The sequence below is a fragment of the Macrobrachium rosenbergii genome, chromosome 16, assembly GCF_040412425.1.
Source record: "Macrobrachium rosenbergii isolate ZJJX-2024 chromosome 16, ASM4041242v1, whole genome shotgun sequence".
Lineage (NCBI taxonomy): Eukaryota > Metazoa > Arthropoda > Malacostraca > Decapoda > Palaemonidae > Macrobrachium > Macrobrachium rosenbergii.
This window is the reverse complement of record NC_089756.1, coordinates 13,315,965-13,341,779: the sequence shown is the minus strand read 5'-3', so window position 1 is coordinate 13,341,779 and position 25,815 is coordinate 13,315,965. Positions and strand designations below refer to the sequence as shown.

The window sequence follows — 25,815 nt, the reverse complement described above, 5'->3', positions numbered from 1 at the left end:
GACGTTTTCCCCTGGTCTCTTTCGGCAGAAAGCAATCTTCCATTTCTTTAACTGACTTCCTAGAAGAGGAGGAAAGAACCATCTTGGGGAGATGTGCACTGTCATCTGTTTGGTTCCTCATTAAGAACATCGAGGCTGGCGAAGACGGGGCAGCTGGGATGAAAAAGGAAGGAAAGTTCGCCATCAAATATCTCAATAAAGCAGCAAATGCCAAAGAAGCTGCAGGTTCCGGTTCAACCTCTTCTGCCGATGAAATCAGAGACAGGTTGTCATCCTGAACAGAGTTGGAGCGGGAGGAGCTTTCTTCAGAAGGTCCATAATTTGCACCAATTGACACTTAATCGGGGCCAGACTAGGATCGACTGGGTCCACAGATGAAGGAGATGAAGCAGAAGGTCTGATTGGAGGAAGCAAAGGAGACTGCAGTCTCTGGGTGCCCAGGAGCTGGCGCTTGTGAGTGGACGCTGGATGCTCAGGAGAGGGCGCTGGGCGCTCAGTAGCTGGTGCCGGGCACTCAGTAGCTGGCGCTGGGCGCTCAGTAGCTGGCACCGGTTGAGCCAAGTGTGGGCGCTCATGGACAAAAGTCGAGCAGACAGGTGAGACGTTCTCTGGACTGTCCAAAGTGGACAGATATGGGCGCTCACAGACTGAAGCAGTCACATAAGGGTCCACTGAGTAACTGCATGAGGGTCTGCACTGCAAAGTGAATGCTTGTACTTCTTAACAGGCACTGGTCTCCCCATCAGATCAGGACTCTGACCAAGGCTTGCAGAATAGTGCTTAAAAGGATGGTTGAGAGTCCAGGTAACGTCTTTGGCGCTTCCTGTCCGCATTGCAATCATCGGTCGAGCTTGAGGACAAGCCATGCACATCCTTGGACAAGCCTTTCCAACAACTGTCTACCGACACCTGGGACTGTACAACAGGTGTGCTTGAGGGGGTGACTATCCATGGGCAAACCCCCTTGGCGTCCCTTGGACTTTAGGTATGTATTCTCCCAGGGTTAGGGGAGCAGGATAGTGACCTCGGCCGAGGAGAGCCAACGGGATGAATAGCCACCTCCTCCACTTGCACTGCACTATCACTTTGCACTTTTTCCGTGAACACTTTTTGCATAATCACTTGAATAGAAGCCCCCAACTCAGCTACAGTATTTACCACTAAATTAAGCTTCTTATCAAATCTAGCTTCAATACTGGTGATGGTATCAGGATCAGAAGCAAGGGAGCCAGGCACAGGATTAGAGGATCAGTAAGAGGGCCAGTACAGTAAACCCGCCCCCCCATTCACAGGGGATGCATATCACAGCCCCCGTGAATAGCTAAAATCTGCGAATACTTAAAACCCCTCTAAAAACACTTAGAACTGCCTATTTTGTTAGTTCAATCACAAGAAAATCCCTCTAAAAATGCTTATACCCGAGTATTTTAATAGTTTTATCACAAAAAGTGCATTTAGTCATGAAAATTATATGAAAATACAGTAATTAGTGAATATTTCTCAGTGAAAAATACAGTGAATGGGCACATTTTCTGCGAATAATGTGTATATACGTTCCACAGAGAAATCCGTGAATAGGTAAGTCCGCCAACCGTGAGACCACGAATAAGGGGGTTTACTGTATTAGGAGAGAAAGCAGGAATAGGAGACGAAGGGAGAGTAATAGGACTAGCTTCTAAGCTAAGAGAGCGCTTCTCTCTCTCTCTCTCTCTCTCTCTCTCTCTCTCTCTCTCTCTCTCTCTCTCTCTCTCTCTCTCTCTCTCTAAATGAGAGCTCAAAACTTTCTGTTGATTACCATCCCACATTGCACACTCAACACTAGTATTATCCATACCGCAATCTTGCCCCCTACATTTAGTGCAGATCATATGAGAATTGTAGCCTTACAGCCTACACCATTACAATAGCGGACACTAGAACCACTAGAATCTGACATATTCTAACTAATTTGTTGAAAATTGGTCCAAAATCCCTACAAAGACTGACTACACGGTAATACTCTGAACTTTTCATTGGAACCTAACTAATTGTCATACACGAGTTTTTCACAGACATGTGAACATTTGTAAATACAGTACTGAGACACCCTACAAAAGCGTTTATGTTTAGTTTTTTATGTTATTTATAAGTTTTCAAGCTTTTATGTCTAAATCAAATAACATTAATAATAAAAGTAATCATTTCTCTCTATCTCTCTCTCTCTTTTACTGAGACGAGAGAATTTTTATGGTACATGTATATGTTTATTTGTTTTGTATGATAAATAAATTTTTTACCTAATAATAAGTACTGTACTAATTTTCAAACATTAATAATAATAATAATAATAATAATAATAATAATAATAATAATAATAATAATAATAATAATAATAATAATAATAATAATACAGTCATACTCCGAACTTACGTGAGGTTAGGTTCCAGAACCCCTCGCGCAGGTTGAATTTTCGCATAAGTTTGGCATGGTCTCTAAAAATGCTAATAAATGCTTATTTCTACAGTTTAAACACTAAATATGACCCTAATCATGCTCCCAAATTATTAAGTCAACTTTTAAATGAAATTAAAGTTACTGTAATTTCATTTAAAAGTTAGCTTAATACATTACCCTATTTTTAGAAGTCTTCTCAACCCCGTTTTTAAAAGCTTCTTTATTCTGTCACTTTCTCTTTGTTCTGAAATGCTCTATGTTCTGAAATGCGCTATGTCTCTGTGTTTTAGAATGGCGCATTTACAGTTTGTAAATGGTACAGGTAAAATTAGATCAATTCAAAATTATCTACTGTACAGTTAAAGACATACACCTTTAATAATATTTAATGTTATTAATTTACACAAAAAAGCTTGAAAACTTATAAATTACTTTAAAAAATTAAACAAACACTTTTGCTGGTTTCTGAGTATTCACAAATGTTCGAGTGTCTGTGAAAAACTCGTGTATGACCATTAGTTAGGTTCCAATGAAAAATTCGTGTGTCTGTGAATTCATGCAACTCGAATCGCACAAGTTCGAGGTATTACTGTAATAATATAACTGTAATTACAAAATTCATATGTGATACAGCACATATTTTAAACAAACAAATATCTTTTCCTCATCTTTTGTGAAGAAGCTCGAAGGCAAAGCTTTCAGACATCAGACATGTCAATTTAACAATGACAAGAAGGGGGAGTGTTGCCAATTAGCGGGTTAAAGGTTGTGTGTGTGTGTGTGTGTGTGTGTGTGTGTGTGTGTGTGTGTGTGTGTGTGTGTGTGTGTGTGTGTGTGTGTGTGTGTGTGTGTGTGTGTGTGTGTGTGTGTGTGTGTGTGTGTGTGTGTGTGTGTGTGTGTGTGTGTGTGTGTGTGTGTGTGTGTGTGTATACTAATCTTCACACTCTATATTTTTACGTCAACCATTTATTTCTTTTTTTAAGAGTAATGTATTAAGCTAACTTTTAAATTAAACTACAGTAACTTTAATTTCATTTAAAAGTTAGTTTAATACTTTGGGAGCATGATTAGGGTCATACTTAGTGTTTAAATTCAAGATACAGTATAAACATTTATTAGCATTTTTAGAAACCGTGCCAAACTTTACACAGAAATTTGCCTTGCACAAGGTGATCTGGGACCTAACCTCGCATAAGCGTGGGTTATGATTGTGTGGTCTGCACTAACCAAAACAAAACAATTGTACTATGCCAATAATATGAAATAACAACTGCAAAATCTCACAAAAGCTGCTGCAATTGGCAGAATGTTTACCCCTTGGGCAGCAGAAACCAAATGATAATGACTGCCAAGTTGTTCCGGTGTTCCCCAATAGTCAGCAAAGTCTGTCACCTACACTAAACAATTGGAACGTCACCTCGATTACTTTAAATAAAAGCTGCTGTGCGAGTTAGAAACTATAGCTATGTAATGACTTGGTATGTTACTTACAGTATATGAAACTTGAATGCTGGACATTGTCCACATGTAGACAAACTTAACTACAGTACTATGGACATACCTAGAGGAATCTTTCTCCCAGAATCTGACTGATATTTAGATAAATCTAAGTTTCTTTAAATTCAAACTCCTACATGGCTTTACAGATGTTTTAAGGAAAGTACTGTAGCAAGTTATCAGTCATGATTGGCAGAATTTCTACATCTACAACTAAAGATTCAAAATCAGTACAGCCCAACCTCCAAAATCTGGCGTCCTGTAATCTGGGAACTCCCATTTTCCAAGACATTTTTGAATCTGCCACCATTAGTTCTTGAGCAGCTGCAAGGAGGCCGCTTCACGTTTCAGTTTTGGGATTTTTATTTATTTCGGAACTGAAGCTTGTTCCGTAAATATTCAAGCAAAGTCTATTTCCAACAAAAACATTCTGTGAAACTTAAAAATATACAGCATACAAAAGAACCATAATCTGCATATATACTCATGTATCTTCCCATCTCATGTATCATGCGACCATTAAAATTTCGCCCAAAAACATGATTTCAATATACATCTTGTATAGTGCAAGATGTATTTTCAGATTACACCATGCTAGGCTTTCTATGCCTGTTTCGGTTTTGGTAGATACCACTGACAATGCATACTACATCCGAGTTAGCTTTTAAGTAATAAAAGTTCATTAGGTTTAATACAAATCTTCACACATTAAATCAGGCTTACCAACATTGTGACTTGTCTAAGAATTCACCACTATTTCTTATGATCAACAACCACTTACTACTGTACTAAGAATTCACCACTATTTCTTATAATCAACAACCACTTACTACTGTATTCAAGACACTGGCATAAACAACAGTAAGGAGTGACATAAACAATCGAACCGAGAAACAGCCGTCTGTCGATGTTGGTTACCATAACTAACGGACGTTTATTAAGGATCACATTACAGTTGTCAACTTGTTACAAATTTGCTAATTTTCAACAGTGAAGGAATACACTAATCTTTATTCATCCTTCACTCAATGGAGAGGAGTGCTCTCTCTCTCTCTCTCTCTCTCTCTCTCTCTCTCTCTCTCTCTCTCTCTCTCTCTCTCTCTCTCTCTCTCTTTCTCAGGTTTAAAGAAACAAAAGCAGCAGATTTTTAAAAGATGATAGGAGATCAGAACTTGACAGTGCTCTGACAAAGTGCTTTACGCTCTGACGAACAGGTGGTGTAAGCATTTCCGGGGATACATATGCTTATGGAGCAGGCCAGAATTTTCGTAAGAAACTGAACCTAACAAATGACACTGATTTTTCCTAAGTTTTGTTCTACTTTTGATTACACAGCAATATATATATATATGTGGAATGAGCTGGCAAGACAGTTTACAAAGGGGTTTTTTTATGCGTGATTTTTGTCGTCCGGGATTTTCTGTGGCCCGGCTATGCCCTGGTCACAAGAGAGCCGGATTAAAGAGGTCGGACTGTACTACAAAAATAGTAAATCTTCCCATCCTACAATATCTAAATTGAATACAAGGACCTAAGTTACATTAAACCAGCCTATCCTTAAAGTCCAAAAGTTGCTAGCGAGTCCCCACAAATTCCAGACTATCAAGTGGTAAACTATCTACCACAGTGAATTATTCACAATACAATGGGTCACAAAGATAATCACCATGTATTGATTTTTCAGATACAGTAAGCATGAATAAAAATTACTGTAGTCACCAGGACAATGTATTCAACACACACTGCCAAAGGTGAAATGTAATCTTTTAGGACACAAAATCAATCTTTTTATATAAAAAACTAATTATAATAGCTCAAACTTGTTGACCACAAATGTGAGCTCTTATAAATAGTTTGTGGTCTCTTATAAATAATGAGTTTAAGGTGAAAGAATTACCTAGTAACAGTCATCCATTTGTAATCTTCCCAAACAAAGAACAATATTGATTTCAATGGCCATTTATGATCACATGATGCAAGACTGAATGAAGCTAAGCACAGCCAGCGAAGCACCCAAACATAAAAACAGGCAGAAAAACATGATTACTATGCAACCAACCCTTACCAAAGATGAAGAGTAAATAAATAGCCATTACCTGAAGCAATCCAGACTTGAAACCTACCACCAATTAGCAATATGTAGTTTAACATGAGGAAAGTAATTTCGCTTCTTAAGAGCCCTGGTTTTGTACTCTTAGTCAAAAGATCTAACATACTTAAAATAACTTTTGAGTTTATTTTTATTAACTGTTCAAGTTTTTCATATACTGCTTCAGTATCAAAATTAAAAAATAATTAGGTATCTCACAAATAAGGAATGCTCAAAAATATGTTATTTTCATGATATAATTAAGTTTCATATATGCTTACCAAATATTGTAATTACATAGCTATAGGTTTCTAACCACGGCAGCCTAAATTCAAAAATCACAGTAGCGCTTCGATAGTTTAGTGTAGGTGACAGGCCCCACCCACTACTGGGAGTACTGGAAATGACTTAGCAGAGAGCCTCATTGTGTTTGTGACCTGATGTCCATCCGAAGGGAGGAGGCCGGGCTCTGATTCTGTAATTACTTGGTATGTATATATGAACTTGATTTTATTATGAAAATAACATTTCCATATAAGTAACTTACCAAGTAATTACACAGCTGAATCCACATTGATAGGACATATTCTGCTCCAAAACATTAAGTAATGGTAATGACTTTGAAATAGAAGAGTTGCTGGCTCTGATATAATGCTTGTTGTTTCCTTATGTGGTAAGAGAGCTACTGCAGGTAAATACTGCCTCTGGTTGTGGCTCATCTTAACCTGTAGTGGCGTGGTGGTTGATCTGTGGGTCACCTCTACGTAAGTGGGAGTCTTGCAGTGGAGGATAGGCCTGATTGCTGACAAGACATACATAAGTGCCCTTGCCCTGGGCGCAGTACCAGAATAAAACAACCAGATAACACTTTCACCTACACAGAAAACACCAAAACCCATCCAGTGAGACTGGTGGGTACTCCAGGTATACTGTACCCCCTGGTTCTCGAAAATTCGACACCCTACTTCAAGGCAAAGAGATAGCAGGAGAAAAACAGAGATTCCTAGAGCCAAGGTACTGCAATTTTCAAACACTGTTTCAACTTCTTTCAATACAGGAGTGGGACGTGTTCAATACAGGAGTGGGGCGTGAAGATCAGTTCGGACTTCCAGTAGGCTGACTGCAGAATGGAAGTGAGGGACCTATGTACCTGAAAGCTAATAAGGTAGAGACTGCCCTGACATCATGAGTTTTCACTTTAAAAATAGGCAAAATGTCCTCCTGAATCTTAGTGTGTGCCTCAGAAATTAGGTCTTTGACGAAGAATGACAATGTATTCTTAGTCAGAGGGCAAGATGGGTTCTTGACAGAGCACCAGAGGTTACTGGATGGTCCTCTGATCTTCTCAGTCCTGCTCACGTAATACATAAAAGCCCTAGAACAACAAAGAACTCTCTCTTCTTCCTCAGAGCCAAGGTATCCGTTAAGGTCTTAATGGAGAAAGAATAGGGCCAGGGCTTGGGAGGGTCCTCGTTCTTTGCTAAAAATCCAAGGGTAAAGTAGTAAACTGCATCTCCTTGCAAAAAAAACTATCCTTTATCGATGGCTTGGAACTCACTAATATGTTAGCAGTAGCCAAGGCCACGAAGAAGAGAGTATTCCGAGTAAGGTGTCTCCGAGAAGAGGGACGAAGAGTTCAAAAGAGGGACCTGTCAGCCACTAAACATTGCGTCCAGGTTCCAAGAGACCAGATCTTCCTTTCTTGCTTAGATGTATCAAAGGACTTGACGATGTCGGCAAGATCTGGGACTGACGAAAGATTCAGGACCCCTCTGTTTTAAACACTGAGTTAAACACAGCTCAATACCCCTTAATGGTGGAAGACAAGAGATTCCTAGATCCCCTTGGATAAAGAAGGAAATCCGTAATTTGGATCACAGATGTCTCAGAGGAAGAGACGTTGAGTTTGAGACATCAGCTTCGGAAAATTGCCCACGTAGCCTGGAAGACGCGGCTCGGAAATTGACCCCTGTACAGGCAGTCTCTGATTATCAGGGATCCAGTTTTATGGGGCTTGTCTAGTGACGAAAATCAACGATTTTTGGCGCCAATATGCGCCGATTTTAGCTTATTGGTGCTGATAATCGGGCACTGGTACTGATACATACCTAACAGAGGCACTGATCTCTAGTTATCAGCGCCGATACCTAGTTATCGGCACCGAAAAGTGCCAAAAATCACCAATCTTCAGTTATCAGTGATTTTGGCTTATTGTCATGCTGTTGGAACGGAACCTCCGCCAATAACTGGGAACTGCCTGTATCTTGCAGTAGCCTCTGCAGCGAATCTTGAAAACCCTTACGCTCTGACAAGCTGCCAGTCTGAAGCCTGTCAGAGCAAGGGCAGAAAACCTTTTGGTGTCTTTTAAAGAGAGTAGACATGATTTTTATGGGAAGGAGTCTCGAAAAGTCCACCCACAACTGTAGCAGATCCTGGAACCATTCTTTCATGGGCCAGAACAAGGTTATGAGAGTCATCGTAAAGTTGCGATGAGCCCAAAACTTGTTCAGCACTTCCCTGACCATGTGGAAGGGCGGAAATGCATAGAGGTCCAAGTGGGACAAATCTTGCAGTATGGTGTCTGTTGCCAAGCTATAGGGTCCAGGACCTGAAAACAAAAGAGGAAGGCGATGGTTCCTTGAGGTGGCAAACAGGTCCAATGTCGGCCTGCCCCATAGTATCGCAGATTCCAATAGATTAGGGGATCCAAGGTCCGCTCAGTGGGAAGGACCTAACTTTTCGGCAGCTCAGTTCTTCCGCCAGAACATTTAGTTTGCCCTGAAAAAATAGAGTGAGTCTAGTCACTCGATTTCATCTGTCCACAGTATAAGGTATAATGCTGTTTGGCAGAGAGGGAAAATGAGTGAGTGCCGCCTCACTTTCATATGTATGTGCGTTATGGCTGTGGTATTGTCTGGATGGACTACCACAGTCTTGTTGTGAACTAGGGTCGAGAAGCACTGAAGCCCTAAGTAAAATGCCTTCAGCTCTCTGACATTAATGTGACGGTTCTGTTCTTCTAGCGACCACATCCCAGAAACCTTTGTGTTCCCCAAGAGGGCTCCCCAACCTAGAAACCGAGGAGACTGAATAGAAGTCTAGGTCTGGGCTCAGAGGATGAAGGACTTTCCTTCCAAAAATCTACGCTTGGAGTGCCACCATGCCGGTCCAACTTGATCTCCAGGTTTATGGGAAACACCTAGGTGTCCAGCTGTGTTTCCCTGTCCCAGTTGACCTTGAGGAAGAATTGCAAAACTCTCATGAGAAGTTTGCCTAACTTGAAAAAATCTTGATGGGCTGACAGAATCCCCAGTAAACTCATCCACTGATGGGCCAAGCAAGAGGAAGGGGCTATGAGCTTGTGGGCTGTCTGAAGGCAGCTGGAGATTCCCTAGGTAAACAGAAAGGCCCGAAACTCCAAGAGTTGAGACTCATTCCCAAATAGAGGAACTCTTGCGATGAGGCCAACTGGGACTTCTGAAGGTAGATGATAATTCCTGGGAGAGATGTTCAAGTCTTTTGTGCACTTTTCCTCCGAAGGGGGATCGAAGAGGTAAGTTGTCCAGATACAGACTGACATTTATGCTTATTAACCCTTTAACGCCGAAGCCCTATTTACAAAAACATCCGTATGCCGGCGGCGTTCGGTGAGTTAGCGCCGAAGCGGAAAAAAAGTTTTTTCCAAAAAATCACAGCACGCTTAGTTTATAAGATTAAGAGTTCATTTTTGGCTCATTTTTTTTTCATTGCCTGAAGTTTAGTATGCAACCATCAGAAATGAAAAAAAATATCATTATCATATATAAATATTGGAATATATGACAGCGAACAAAAAAAAACGTATATAATTGTATACAAATCGCGCGGTAAGCAAAACGGTTAAAGCTAATGAGTTCATTTTTTTTATTTGTATTGTACACTAAATTGCAATGATTTTGGTATATAACAAATTTTAAAACGATCAAAGCAACACAGAGAAAATATTATCACTAAATGATGCATGAATTCGTAACACGTGGACGTAAAAAAATTTTTTTTTCAAAAATTCACCATAAATCGAAATATTGTGCTAGAGACTTCCCGTTCGTTGAAAAATGAAGCTAATTGATTGAATATTACTAGACTGTAAGTGTTTTAGCTTACAATTGCAGTTTTTCGACCATTTTCGGTCGAGTTAAAGTTGACCGAAAGTCGAATTTTTCTATTTATCGTGATTTATATGGAAATATTTCAAAACTGATAAAAGCTACAACCATGAGTTATTTTTGTTGTATTGTACATGAAATTGCGCACATTTTCATATATAAAACTTTATGTAATGACTAATATAAAGTGGTGCAAATATTACGACAACGAGACGAAAGAATTTCAGAGATGTTGGCCGAGTTACAGCGAAGCGTAAAGGAAAATGTTTTTCAAAACTTCACCATAAATCGAAATATTGTGCTAGAGACTTCCAATTTATTGCAAAATGAAGTTAAACGATTGAATATTACTAGAATGTAAGAGTTTTAGCTTACAATTGCGTTTTTTTACCATTTAGGTCGAGTTAAAGTTGACCGAAGGTTTGAAATTTTAGCAGTTATCGTGATTTATGTGAAAATATTTCAAAACTGATAAATGCTACAACCATGAGCTATTTTCTGTTGTATTCTACATGAAATTGCACACATTTTCATATATAAAAGTTTATGTAACGACTAATGTAAAACGATGCAAACATTACGACAACATGGCGAAAGAATTTCTGAGATGTTGGCCGAGTTACATGGCATGAGCGTAAGGAAAAAAATTTTTTTTTTTTCAGAAATTCACCATAAATCGAAATATTGTGCTAGAAACTTCCAGTTTGCTGCAAAATGAAGGTACATAATTGAATATTACTAGAATGTAAGAGTTTTAGCTTATAATTGCGTTTTTTGACCATTTCGGTCGAGTTAAAGTTGACCGAAGCTTGAAATTTTGGCAGTTATCGTGATTTATATGAAAATATTTCAAAACTGATAAAAGCTACAACCATGAGTTATTTTCTGTTGTATTCTACATGAAATTGCGCACATTTCCATATATAAAACTTTATGTAACGACTAATATAAACCAGTGTAAACATTACGACAACGTGTGAAAGAATTTCTGCGCGGACGTGAGAAAAAGTTTTTCAAAAATTCACCATAAATCGAAATATTGTGCTAGAGACTTCCAACTGGTTGCAAAATGAAGGTAAATGATTGAATATTACTAGATCATAAGAGTTTTAGCTTAAAATTGCATTTTTTGACCATTTCGGTCAAGTCAAAGTTGACCGAAGGTTGAAATTTTGGCAGTTATCGTGGTTTATATGAAAATATTTCCAAAGTGATAAAAGCTACAACCATGGGTTGTATTTTGCTGTAATGTACATGAAATTGCGCACATTTTCATATATAACACTTTATGTAATGGCTAATATAGAACAGTGCAAAAATTACGACAAAATGACGAAAGAATTTATGAAATTTTCGGCTGAGTTACCGCCCGTGCGTAAGAAAAAAGTTTTTTTCAAAAACTCACCATAAATCGAAATATTGTGCTAGAGACTTCCAATTTGTTGCAAAATGAAGGTACATGATTGAATATTACTAGAATTAAGAGTTTTAGCTTACAATTGCGTTTTTCGACCATTTGGTCGAGTCAAAGTTGACGAAGGTTGAAATTTTTGTAGTTGACGCGTGCACGTGCGTCCACTCGGCACCCAACAGACAATTTTAGTCGACGTATGATACGTCCAATAGGCGTTTAAGGGTTAAAATGAAGTAATTTGCTATAGGAGCGAGGACTCTAGTGAACACTTGAGGTGCCGAAGAGAGGCCAAAGCAAAGAGCCAGAAACTGGAAGACTTAGCTGGCACCAGGTGCTTGGGAGCTGGTGCCAGGTGCTCAGGTGGCGCCGGCACTCCGAGAAGAAACAGGCACTTAGATGCTGATGTGGGGCACCTGAGAGAGTGTCCTGCAAGACGAACCTTAGATACTTCCTGGAGTCCGGATGGATGGGGACGTGGAAGCATGCGTCCTGCATATCCAAGATTATCATTCGCCCTGGTGTATGGATGAAAGGACTGAATGGTTCATCTCCATCTGAACTCCCCTTGTTGGACGAAGAGAATGAGGAGCTTACGTTGAGGGCTGGTCTCCAAACCCTGATGATTTGGGGACCACAAACAGACAGTAGTAGAAGCCCTCTGAGTTGTTGTCCTTGACTTCTCCTATGGCTCTCTTTCGAAGGAGAGAGGAAACCTCCTCTGAAAGGGCTGAATGTGTTTTTCCCGAGCCTCTTGAGTAGGCCGTCAAAACAATGGGAGAAGGGACTAAAGGAGGGTTCTCCATAAACGGAATGGAGTGGCCATCCCTCAGAACCTTTACAATCCACTGTTCTGTCACTCTGATACTCCATTTCTTCCGAAACTCGAGAAGACTGGCTTCCACTTGTGCACGGAGGACTTCTTCCTCATTCTTGGGCAAGGACTTGAGCTCCTCTTGATAGTTCTGGCCGAGTAGCAGACATTGGAGTAGGTCCTAGACTGGACTTCGCCTTACTTCCACAAAAGGGATGTTGCTGGAGAGAAGACTACCTTGGGAACAAACCCAGACGAATCCTTGGGGCATTTGTAAGAATGAGCCAAAAGATCCCAAGTCAACTTCTATTGGAGGTCCAACCTCTGGGCTTGAGGGATTCCTTTAGTGGAATGGGAGCACCAAAATATTCTTTTCTTCAAAACCCCCAATAAGAAGAGAGCGCAAGTTCAAGAGAGCCATCCCTGATGGTCACGTCTGCACGAGAAAGGACTCCTAGCCAGTCCGAGGCGAAATCTCCAACTAAATGGTGCAAGCTTCAGTCTTTTTGGCTAGTGCTCTCACTATCCAGCCCAAGGAACTGAAAGCTACAAACCACTCAAAGAAGTCTTTAACAAGGAGGTCCAGTTGTTGACAAAAAACCTAATTTTCACCAACGAAAACACAAAACGTCAGGAAGAAGAAGTTTCCCTGGTGGCATAGTAAAGACAGAAAACCAAACTTCAATATCCTTGAATGCCTTCCTAGAAGACAAGGAAAGCACCACTGTGGGGAGCCTAGGTCTATCATCTGGATGGCTATTCATCAGGAAGGTCGAGGTAGGTGAGACCGGGTCTAGCTGGAGCCAAAAAAAGGGTAAGAAAGCTCGCCCGCAAATATTTAAAGAGAGCCGCATAGGCTAGGAGACCCGCAGTCGGAAATGGGCACCTGGCGCTCCAAGCAGTAGATTGATACTGAAGAGTTGGTGTAGGGCACTCAGGAGCTAGAGCCAGGCACTTGGGAGCTGGCACCAGGCACTTGGAAGCAGGTGCTAGGCACTGGCGCTGAGCGCTCGGGAGCTGGTGTTCGGCACTCGTGAGGAGATGGGCGCTCGAATGAAGACGAGTGCCTGAGCAGGATCATTGGGGCCTTGGGAGCCAAATACCACTGCAGGAAGGTTGAGGACTGTGCCCGCCTCTTTAAACTGCTAACTGTGCAGCAAAGAGTGGCCTGCATCGCCTGCATGCCTCTTCCATGGACGAAACAAAACTGGAGAGCACCTGTGGCGCTTCCAAGTCAGGGCTGGAGTTTTGAGGGTTGGACAACAACTGGAGCACATCCAAGGCACTTTTCCCGCAGCTATCTGTCGAAACCTGGAATATACGTGCAACAGATTCGACTGAGGGGCAGCAACCCGTGAACAAACCTCATTAGCCTCCCTTGGACTTCCGGCATGTCTTCTCCAAGGTTCAGGGAAGAAGGAAGAGACCTTCGTCTATGAGAACCAGTGGGACGGGAAGCCACCTCCTCCGCTCAAAAACTGTCTCCTGTCAAAACGCCTTTCCAGCGGCTGTCTGTCGATACCAGGGAATGCGCAACAGGTTCAACTGAGGGGGCAGCTACCTGTGGGCCAACCCCATCAGCCTCCACTGGACTTTCTGTATGTCTTCTCCCTGGTTCAAGGGAGCAAGACAGTGACCTTGGTCTAGGAGAGCCAACGGGACGAGTATCACTTGCCACTTTGCAGGAAGTGGCGCTGTCGGAATACTTTTTCCCACAAACGCTTTCAGTAACGCACCTAACTCTGCCACTGCAGGTTAATTATCTTGTCAAAACTAGACTCTGGACTGGCAATGGCATTGGGTTTGGAAGCAAAGGAGCCAGGCGTGGGATACGCAGTTAAAAGTAAGAGGGCTAGTAGCTGGAGAAAAATTAGGAGAAAAATTAGGAAAAGGGGAAGAAGGAATAGCAGAGCTATCTTGTAACCAAGGCTAGATAAGAATTCTCAGATAAGGGAAGCTCGTTTCTTGGCTCTAGAGGCCACTTCCTTTTCTGTCCTTCCCTAACTTGTTCATCATTACATTTAGCACAAGTTTACTCCCTACTATATTTCCGCCCAATTCATTTACTGCGAATACAGTAGTATGAGAACCATATGAAGAATTGATTAATCTGGTTTGCAGCTTTGCTATTGATACAGTAGCAAAACTAGGTGAACTTGAATCAGACATAATAATAACCAAAGAACTAGAAAAAATTATCCTGAAAGCTTTTAAAGCTTGAAGGCTACTCAAATAAGCAATAATACTTCACTTCACCGAAATCCAGCCATACAACCAAAAATCAGTAAACAAAAGCTGCAGCAAACCCCTGATGTTACTCGAGAGCCGGCAGAAACACAGTGAGGCTATCTGCTAAGTCGTTTCCAGTACAGTACTCTCGTTTGTCGGCGGGGCTTGTCACCTACACTAAATTATCAAAGCGCTACCGCGATTTTTTAATTTTGGCTGCTGTGGTTAGAAACCTATAGCTATGTAATTACTTGGTTAGGTACTTATATGAAAGATGACATTTTTATAATAAAATAAGATTTTATATCATACTTACCTGTTGTTTACATATAGCTGTAATTCTCGATCTCGACAGAAAATTCAAAACTGGCGGTCCCGCTAATATATGGTCAGGTGATACGACTACCCGCCCTCTACCGGGGTACCTGGATCCATTTCCATCAACAACTAATCATATTTTCTATGTCCCCTTGTCCCTTGCGGGAGGCGGGTGGGAATGTTTTTATATGTAAACAACAGGTAAGTATGATATAAAATCTTATTTTATTATAAAAATGTCATTTTATACATGAACTTACCTGTTGTTTACATATAGCTGATTGCCACATTGAGGCGGTGGGCATGGACAGCTGTAAGTGTTAAATGGAAAAAACCTGAGATCATCAGGCTAAGAAAAAACGTCTTAACTTTGGATCCTTACCTGCTAAGGAAGCTGTTTTCTCGGTTACTGCCTCTGTAACCTGCTATCCTTAGTGCAACTGCGGGGCCTAGTAGCTCAGGCAGGTTGCTATATGGAGAAAGGTCTGTTGGCCCAGCCGTCTTCGACACAATCAACCAAAGCATATAATGCCCCTGCTCAGGCGCAGTACTCAAAGCATCCACCATCATATCACCCAACCATAAAAACTCACACCAACCTATTAAAATTAGACCTACTAGGCCATCTAACCTCTTAGGCTCTAGTAGTCGACCAAAAGAAAACTTCTGCACCCAAGGAAACTAAGGAGAGGATCTAGAGCCTCTGGTTTCCTTGCCCATCACCGTGTCAGACGCAATAAAGGGGCCCAACGTACTGCAGTCTTCATATGTGGTTTGGATCTGTCTCAGATAATGCGAGGCAAAAACAGACGAACATCTCCAATAAGTTGAACTTAGAATGTCCTTTAAAGCCATGTTCTTCTTGAAGGCTAAAGAAGTCGCAATAGCCCTAATTTCATGAGGCCTCACTTTAACTAAGGGGAAATCCACATCCCTTAATTCCTTGTGTGCCTCCTGAATCAGTTCTTTCAAAAGGAAAGCAATCCCATTTTTAGATAGAGGGTTCTTGGGGTTCTTAGTTGAGCACCATAAAAATCATGAGTTCCTCTTACACTTCTGGTCCTGTCCAGATAGAATTTCAAAGCTCTGACCGGACAGAGAAGTCTCTCCGTTCTCTTCCACTCAAGGAGGATAGGCTAGGAATGGGAAATTCCCTTGGCCATGGATTACTAGGGTTTTCGTTCTTAGCTAGGAAACCCAAGGTGAAGGAAACTACAGCCTTATCCGCACAAAAACCAACTCTTTTGTCCAGAGCATGAATCTCACTTACTCTCTTTGCCGAGGCCAGTGCCAAGAGAAAGAGAGTTTTCTTAGTTAGATTCCTAACGGAGCAGGAACTCAAAGGCTCAAAAGATTTGGAGGTAAGCCACTTTAGCACCACATCCAAATTCCAATGCGGTACACGAAGAGATTTGCCTTTAGTGGTAGCAAAGGATCTAAGGAGTTCTGCAATATCTTTGTCTGAGGAAAGGTCTATACCTCTATTCCTGAAAATTGCCAGCATACTCCTATACCCCTTAATCGTGCTGACAGCCAATTTCTTCTCCTTGTGCAGAAACAAAAGAAAATCCGCAACCTGGCTTAGAGTCGTAGAAGTGGAAGACACTCCAGACTCGGAGCACCACTCCCTGAAGCGCTTCCACTTCGCTTGATAGACCTTTGTAGACGAGGGCCTGGTTGATCTAGCCATTGCCTGCGCCACTCTTCTAGAGAAGCCTCTCCTCCTGTAGAGTCGCTCGAGAGTCTGAACCCTGTCAGATTTAGATCTGACGGGTTCCTGTGGAACTTTCTGCTGTGCAACTGGCACAGAAGGTCTGGTCTGAATGGCAACCTCCTTGGCCAATCCACTACTTTCTCCAGTAGCTCTGGAAACCATGATCTTCCTGGCCACCATGGAGCTATAAGGATCATTGACACACCTGTGTGTGCTGAAACTTTTTCAGGACTTCTCCCAGCATCCTGAAGGGAGGGAATGCATAAAGGAAGAGACCCGACCAGTCCAGGAGCATGGCATCCACCGCTAATGCTTCTGGGTCTGGAACAGGAGAGCAAAGAGAGGTAGTCTGCGGTTTTCCCTCGTTGCGAACAGGTCTAACATGGGAGTTCCCCAAACCTTCCACAGGCCTTGGCAGACTTTCTGGTGGAGGGTCCATTCCGTCGGAATGACCTGGAGTGACCTGCTGAGGATATCCGCTCTTACGTTGAGAGCTCCCGGGATGAAGCGAGTTACTAGCTCTATGTTCTTGGTTGCCGCCCACAAAAGCAGGTCTTTTGCGATCTCGAACAGAGAGAAGGAGTGAGTGCCTCCTTGTTTCTTCACACGCCAGAGCTGTGGAGTTGTCCAGTGCACTACTATCTTTTTGTTTTCCACCAGAAGCACGAAATGTTCCAAGGCTAGATGAATTGCCTTCAACTCTTTCGCATTTATGTGCCAGTCCCGTTGGGATGAAGACCAATTGCCTGACACTTGAAGATCCCCCAATGTTGCTCCCCAACCCTCGTCTGAAGCGCCGGAGAACAACATCAGGTCTGGGTTCCTCTGTCTCAGTGACAAACCTCGATCTAGTTTGCTCCTGTCGTTTCCACCATGACAGGTCTTGCTTTACTTGAGTGGATAGAGGAAAAACAAACGAATCCGTGTCTTTCTTCCTGTTCCAGATCTGCTGTAGGAAGAACTGAAGTGGTCTCATGTGTAGCCTCCCCAGACTGACGAACATCTCTAGCGATGAGAGGGTGCCTAAAAGGCTCATCCATTCCTTGGCAGAACAAGTCTTGGCTGCCATCAGGTATCTCACTTTCAGCAGGCATTTCTCGATCCTTTGAGACGTCGGAAAAACCTGAAAAAGAACTGAGTTCATCCGAACTCCCAAATAAGTCAAGTCTTGAGATGGAGAGAGTTGTGACTTTGGAAGATTTACTATGAGTCCCAATTCGTCGGTAAGAGAAAGGGTCCTTTGTAGGTCCTTCATGCATTGGCCTTTTGACGGAGACCGGATCAGCCAGTCGTCGAGGTAAAGGGAAATGTGAATTCCCTCTAAGTGAAGCCATTTCGCAATTGGAGTCATCGTCCTTGTGAAAACTTGTGGGGCTGTTGATAGGCGAAGCAAAGAGCCCTGAATTGAAAAGCCCTGCCTCTGAACACAAACCGTAGGAATTTCCTTGATCTCGGATGGATAGGAACATGAAAGTATGCGTCCTGGAGATCGAGGACACCATCAGTCTCCTTCCTTCAGGGAATTGATAACCGACTGTGTGGTTTCCATCTTGAATGGTGTTTGAAGCACAAATTTGTTCAGGGCGCTTACGTCGAGGACTGGTCTCCATCCTCCTGACGATTTTGGAACCAGAAACAGACGGTTGTAGAACCCGGAGATGAAGGTTCGAGGACTGCTTCTATGGCTCCCTTTTGAAGGAGGAAGTAACTTCCTCCTCCAACACCACAAGTTTCTCTGAGTCCCTGGATGATACGTTGAAGTCTACTGGCGAAGACTTTAAAGGAGGACTCTCTGAGAAGGGAATGGTGTAGCCTTCTCTCAGAACGTTGATCACCCAGGGTTCTGCTCCCTTGGCCTCCCAAACTTGCCAGAACGACTTTAGTCTGGCTCCGACCGTTGCATGAAGGACCTTGAACTCATCGGTTGGTACCCCTAGCTTTCTGGGGATGAGAAGAGAATTTTCCTCTTCCCCTAGCACGGAAAAGGGCCGAGAAGGAGTACCCGGAGAAGGCCTAGAGGATACAGGAAAGAAGGCTTGGGTACTACTGGAGTAGTCGAAAACCTGGGTCTTTAGAAGAAGAATGAGCCAGTAGGTCTTGAGTAGACTTCCGTGAGAGAGCCTCGAAATTTCCTAACTAACGTGGCGGGAAAAAGGGATTCCTTAAGCAAAGGAGCAAAAGAAGAGCAGATTTCTGGTTCCTGGAGACTCCTCTCGCGACAAAACGAAATCCAATGTGCTCTCTTCTTCAAAATGCGGTAGCAGTCACTGAGGCAATTTCTGACGTTCCGTCCGTGATGGCCTTGTCCAGGCAGGCCAAAATAGCATCAAGATCTGTAGCAGTCTTGGGGGAAGATCACAGACTTTCACTATCCTGCTCAAGGCTCCTATAGACCAGTCAATAAAAGAAAAGATCTCCAAGATCCTATAGGAACTCTTCACCAGATGGTCAATTTCCGATGACGAAGCCGACTTTGGACGAAGAAAAAGCTGAGCGACGGGCAGAATCCACAAGGCTGGAGAAATCCCCTTGAGAGGAGGCAGAGACTCCCAAGGAAAAGACTTCCCCAGTCTCATACCCTAACGAGACTTAAAAGACAGTTGAGAGGGGGAAAACAGAAAGATGTTTTACCCTGAGATCTTTTCTTGCTCAACCATCCTTCTTGCCTTCGGAGAGCTCTTTCACTTGAAACAGACAGGACCAGCTTCAGAAATCTAGAGGAAGGAGGTTTAAAATCCTTGGCAAACTGCGTGAGTCGGAGGCGAAGGGGAAGCTGGAGCAAAGTCTTCTTGAAAAGTTCTTCAAAAAGTTGTAAGAGATGCTTAAAGTTGGGCGTAGGAGCAGACGGAACATCATCTACTTCGAAACATCGGAAACTGGGGAGAGAATCTCTGAAGCAGTTGGAGCACCGCGGATAGAAACGTCTCGGGAGCCAAACTTGTGTTATCCTCTTGAGTATCGCGAACGTCACCGGCGCCAAGAGCCCGACCAGCGTCAAGCGTATCGAAACATGAGCTTGAGAGGAGTCAGGAGCCTTAGAAGATCCGAGAGCCAAAGAGGCGCCAAAAACCACAGTAGCGCTAGAAGCGCAAACATTGTGCGCCTTGAAACGTGTTTTGAGGCGCCAAGCGCCAAAGTAGCGTCGTGAGTGCGGCGGTGCGGCGGAAGTGGCGCCAGGAGCGCGATCGGAAGCGGAGCCAGGCGCGCGAGAGGAAGCGAGTCAGGCGTGAAGCGAAGCGGAAGTGGCGCCAGGTGCGTGAGCGGGAGCAGAGACCGGAGCCTCAGTTGCAGAAGGAACCTGAAGTGCTGGAGCTTTAAAACCTTCGAAAAGTCTCAAAATCTTGTCCAATTTGTCCTCTTGCGAAAGGGGCCAGGAACCGGAGGCATAAAAGCCGACTTGGGATCCAACGGGAAGGAAGCCGCTACTTGCATGCTAACAGGAGGATCGGCGCCGCTACGATCCGTAGAACGTACATCCGGACTGCCTGAAGAAGAAGAGATCTCTGGGCTATCCCAAAAGCTACAAGACGGAAGAGGAGAACGTGCGAAAGTTTCTTGATAGGAACTTGACTTGGAGAGGAAGCTCTGCGTCTCTTCAGCGCCTACTAGACTCTGACTGCTTCCAACTCCTCCTCGACGAAACAGAAGCACAAGAAGACACTTCCGCATCGCTTTTACTATAGCGAGCTGCAACAGCCTGGGACGCTTAACAGGACTGTTAGAGGGAGCAACTGCTCGTGAGCAGACCCCACTCGCCTCCCTTCGGCTTTCGGCATGTCTTCTCCTGAACCCTGGGAGCCGGACAGAGGCCTCGACCTAGGAGAGAACGAGGGGACGAACAGTCACCTCCTCCACAACACTATCACTGCAACACTTCGATGTCTAGACATCGCACTCACATCCTGGCCAATCTTCTCTATCGCAGAGAAAAGAGCCGAAATCTTACCATCAAATTCTGCCCGAAGGTCTGACACGGTAGTGGGTTCGGAAACAACAGGTTCGGGGCAGGAATAGGAACAGGAGGGGTAACAGGAACAGAACAAGAGGCAATACTACTCCTACTCTGGGAGGAACTTCTGGCCAAGCCTTACGTGCCCTATCTTTACTTAATTTTGCCTGATATTTAGCCAACTTTTGCCAATCAAGCACAGACAAAGACGAACATTCATCACATCTATCCAGATTCGTGCACAATTTCCCTCTACAGTTAGAGCAAGAAGAGTGAGGGTCTATGTTAGACCGAGACATTCGAGTTTTACAACCCCCCTCGCAATATCTAATTTGAGATCCTGAATCAGACATAACTAGAAAAAATCTCAACCAAAGCCAAAAACAAGCCAGAACCGTCAACAAAAGTGGGTACTTCACCAAACAAGAAACGAAAAAGCACCGATGAATTTCTGAAGAGGAGCAGGCGACTAGTCGCCGGCCCCGACAGAGAAAATATGATTAGTTGTTGATGGAAATGGATCCAGGTACCCCGGTAGAGGGCGGGGTAGTCGTATCACCTGACCATATATTAGCGGGACCGCCAGTTTTGAATTTTCTGTCGAGATCGAGAATTACAGCTATATGTAAACAACAGGTAAGTTCATGTATAAAATTCAAAATTATAGAGGGTAAGTTCAAAGATAAAAATGATCATATGCATACGCACGAAAATCAAAACATGTCTCTAAGCACCTGAAAGGTAAAGATAATATTGTTTGCTGTAATTTGTTGCTCCTCAATAACAGGTTCATTGTTGTCTCGAATGCTCCTACATTTATGCTTCCCACGGACCCAGTACCAGTTGTCATTCTCATAGTTCTTGTCAATGCACTTTGTTCCCAGCACTGACATGGCAGATGATGGAGCAGGAGCTGCAAGATAAGATTACAAAAGTAATGGAAACTGAATTTATTACACATTACAGAATAGTAATCTTACAGATCAAAAAAATCAATGGGAAATAACCCTTTCAACCCAAGCAAGGTAGTCATACTTGCCATTTGCTAACAATCCATGTACTGTAATGTAAAAACTACAATATTTACAGTAAAATCCAACAAGTAAATGAATTTATTTTCCACCTGTTTTTTCTGTAAGCAATCAGTGATCAAACATATATCATATATACAGTACTGCAATTAACATTATTACTATCCATTTGTTCTGCAGTAGAAATTCATATCCTACAAATATTCTACATCTAACAGAACACAAGTTGTCCAAAAGAAAACTGTTCTCCACAGTACCAGTCTTCAGTAATTCTTTTTAATTGTTTTCTAATTCTTACTTAAAAGCCTAATTTAGTGCATTTATATATTCCAGTCTTCAAAGATAGAGAAATGAAAACAAAATCTAACTCCAAAATGACCTGAAGAAAATCATTATACAAGTTCAGTCTGTAAATCACTTCTTCAGTAGCTGTTTCTAAAAATAACATTTTTATGATAAAATGAAGTTTTACATATGCTTACCAAGTAATTGCACTGCTATTAGTCTCACTCCCTCGGCAACTAAAATTTTGAAATTCGCGGGTTCGCTATTTTGTTCTGGTTAGGTGACTCACCCCCAACCCACTTTTGGGGAAAGTGAGGAACAACTAGCAAATGGGCTTCAATTTGTTTATGCCCTTATACTCATGCGTGGGGAGGAGGGTGGGGTCTGATCATGTAATTACTTGGCAAGTATATATAAAACTTTATTTTGTCATAAAAATGAAGTTTTCATAACAAAACTACTATTGTTTTACTTACCTGAACACCTGAATTAGCCCTGGTCACTGACCAGCCCAAACTATATCCCCATAATTTTACCCACAAAGTGGGTAATTAACTGTCAGCGTTACCAATACTGCAGGAAAAATCTTGTCAAATGAGTTATCTGAGGTACCATTGACAACGCTGCTGCAAATACCGGCCGACAGAGGCTGACATCCCCAACTGAGTTACTCACTATCAAAAATTGAAGTGGGGAGGAGGGTGGGAATCATTCAGGTGTTCTGGTAAGTATTACAATATTAGTTTTATTATGAAAACTTCATATTGCAATACACTTCCTGAACACCTGAATTAGCCTGATTAACAAAATTTTCATGGAGGTGGAATCAATCTAATTCAGCCCGACCTGTCAACAAAGAATAAGCAGGTAACTCATTATCAACCTATGTGTAAATGTATGTCACCATATCGATCAATGCTTTCAGAGAAGAGACATGCTGGAGGGAGACCAATCTAGGTTGCGGCATGCCCCCTTTTTACAACTGCAGAGATGGTAGCTCACTGATCTGCTCTGCATAGGATATCTGTTTAGTCATACACTCACCATATAAATCAATGCTTTTGGTGAATAGACATGCTGGAGAGTACTTTGATCGTCAGTCAGATCAGTACTGTCTCGGTCTGTCGACCTCCCACATGGCTCTTCAGAAGCTCTCAAGTATGGAGGAGTACAATGAACCTTCCATGTGGCTATTCAGAGACTCTCATGTATGGAGGGGAATGAAGCAGTGTGCCAAGCTGCTGATTCTCTGGATAAGGCCCGACGATCGACGAGCGAAGAAGTTTCTCGACACCGACAAAAGAGCCTAGCCTACTACTGTAGAGAACCCCATTGGACTCTCGTAGGGAAATTATCAAAGACTAAGATACTTAAAAACATACCAAACCTAAGTTCATGTGATTATACTATTACTGCTGCCTAAGATTCTAAAGACTAAAAGGAATTCCTCTATCTGGTTAACCTAAGAACCTCCCCGCTAAGAGAATACCACCTCGGCTAAATGAATGCACCCTAGATAATCGAGTTAGCCACTACACACGGACTAAGAGAATAACCCTCCGACGAGGCGAATTGAATGTCTCTTAAGTAAAAAGACGTAAACATCGAGACGGACTTCCAAGTAGCCGCCTCCAGAACAGAAGACACTGAACAATTCCTTAGAAAGGAAGATGAAGTGGCCATACTCCGAATACTGTGCACTCTGACGAAGAAGAACCCTGAGAAGCCTTGGAAATTATCTTCCTCAGAAAGTAACTAATCGCATTCTTTGACAGCGACGTGAAGGATTCTGCGGAGAGACGAGAAGTGTACACGGACGTGGATGGAGTTTCTCAACCTTTGATAAATAGACTTTTAATGCACGCACCGGACGTAAGGACATCTTCGCTGGATCGCCGGTAAGGAACACTTGCAGATAAAGAACCCTAAACAAACGAGGCTCCGACTTCGCCACAAATTACGGAAGAGACAAATACAAGCAGTCCCGGTTTACGACGGGTCCGGCTTACGACGTTCCGAGGTTACGATGCTTTTCAAATATATTAATCGGAAATTATTTCCTGGTTTACGACGCATGTTCCGGGGTTATGACGTGTCGTACACCGATCCGACGGAAGAAATATGGCTCCAAAATGGCAGAATAATCATAATTTGGAGGTTTTTTATGATAACCTCAATAAAAAAAGGATTTTGACAAAGGAAAAATCTATTTCTGGGGAGGGGCCCGTGTCACCCGGTGAAATAATCCATTCAGCACTTATTTCTAGGTAATTCCGTTGCTAGATACCAGAGAAAAGCTAAATGTAAAGCTGGGGTTACTACCCCAGAGCGAGCTCAAGAAATGGAGTCGTATATGGTAAAGGGTGAGATTGTCACAATCACGGGACCCTGCCCTATAAAGATTCCCAATGTCAAAAGTCCCAACGAGAGAGGTGCCGATACAAGCCCATGCACTACTCGCGGACTGTACACAAGGCAACACTAGTTGCATTCCATGTTAGCACCCACCCCACTAGAATGATGTTTACCATGGGAGGGAGAGAATGAAAAACAGGGGTGGGTCACCGGGTGACACGGGCCCCTCCCCAGAAATAGATTTTTCCTTTGTCAAAATCCTTTTTCTGGATGGGGACCCGTGTCACCCGGTGAAATAATAACAGAGAAATAAATATCATTCTTATGCTATTAAAGACTTTAAATAAAAACGTTGAAAACTAGGGGAGAATTCCACCCTGAACATTAGTAAGGTCCTCTAAATTCATGTAATGAAAATAATGTAAGTGGCCACCGTCTAAGATCATGAGCTTTGGAATTGAACCTGAATAGGCTTGTATTAAGAAAATACTTGCTGCCTAATAGCAGACACAATGACAGTACCCACCCCCCTTTCCAAATAAAGAGAGGACCTGACCAAACTGCGAGGTCCTGTCTAAAAAAGCCTGTAAGGAGAAAACTGGGCACAGAGACAGACCTTGTGAAAGGGAAGTACTTTCCAAGGTGACCACCGAAAATGAGGACCTTCAACTGTAGATAGAAAGTTAGGGTGAGGAATTCGCAACACTACCCCTGATGTGGGGAAACCAAAATGGTTGGTTCCGCTAGACAGGGCAGACAGTACAGGAAAACTAGCACTAGAAGCTAAGCTGATTAAAAATTTGGGTCTTCCCCAACAAGGAAAGGTAAGAACAAGATGATTGTTGGCTACCGAAGCTAACTCCGATACATTACTCAAAGACCAGGAAACCGAATGTGAACGGAGTACTGGTCTCAGACGAACACAGACCCTAGGGGTTGAAAATTAAGGGCCTGTGAATCTGGTTCCAACAAAACACTTTCCTCGGGGCCAATGCGGCTGCATCATTACTGAAGCTTCAAAAACTATGTGAAGAGTGCTAGTTACTTAACTGCAGAACCATACTGCAGTAGAGTAGGATCCCTTGACTGATTTTAGGAAAACAGTAATAACAGGACCAATATCAGTTTCCTCCTAAACTGTAAAATTCACAAAGACCACAAAGCCAGGGCATCAAAACTTTGTGGAGGCTGACGCAGGCTGAGTTTATACCAGTTGTGGCAGCCTGATAGCTTGTGGCTGAATTGGGTTGCAAACAGACCTACTTCTAGGTCCAGGAAAAGATCACAAGACTACCTGAATGACGCTTCGTCTAAGGACTATTCCGACACCAGGGGGGAGGCCCTGGATAGAGAAAATGTAGTGACCTTTTGGACCCCTACGAGAAGGGTGGCAGACAGAGGCACTTGTGTCTGTTGGTTATGGAGAAGAATGAACCGTAACCTGAATGATGCAACTTCGAGTTCGAACCCCACTTGTTTACATAGCGCACTATTGCTGCTTTGTTCAGAACCAGCGTAAAATGAATCCTCTTGGGAGGAAGAAGT

The 25,815-nt window shown here is 42.8% G+C and overlaps 1 protein-coding gene across 4 annotated transcripts in view; it reads right to left on the bottom strand.

Moving 5' to 3' along the window:
* wls (Wnt ligand secretion mediator) overlaps positions 1-25,815 on the bottom strand; it is a 174,434-nt gene that overhangs the window by 118,234 nt on the left and 30,385 nt on the right. For all 4 annotated transcript variants that reach the window (XM_067118400.1, XM_067118401.1, XM_067118398.1 and 1 more), the window contains exon 2: positions 21,334-21,512. In XM_067118400.1, the coding sequence (XP_066974501.1) occupies positions 21,334-21,512 (179 nt within the window). The remainder of the gene's footprint in view (positions 1-21,333; positions 21,513-25,815) is intronic.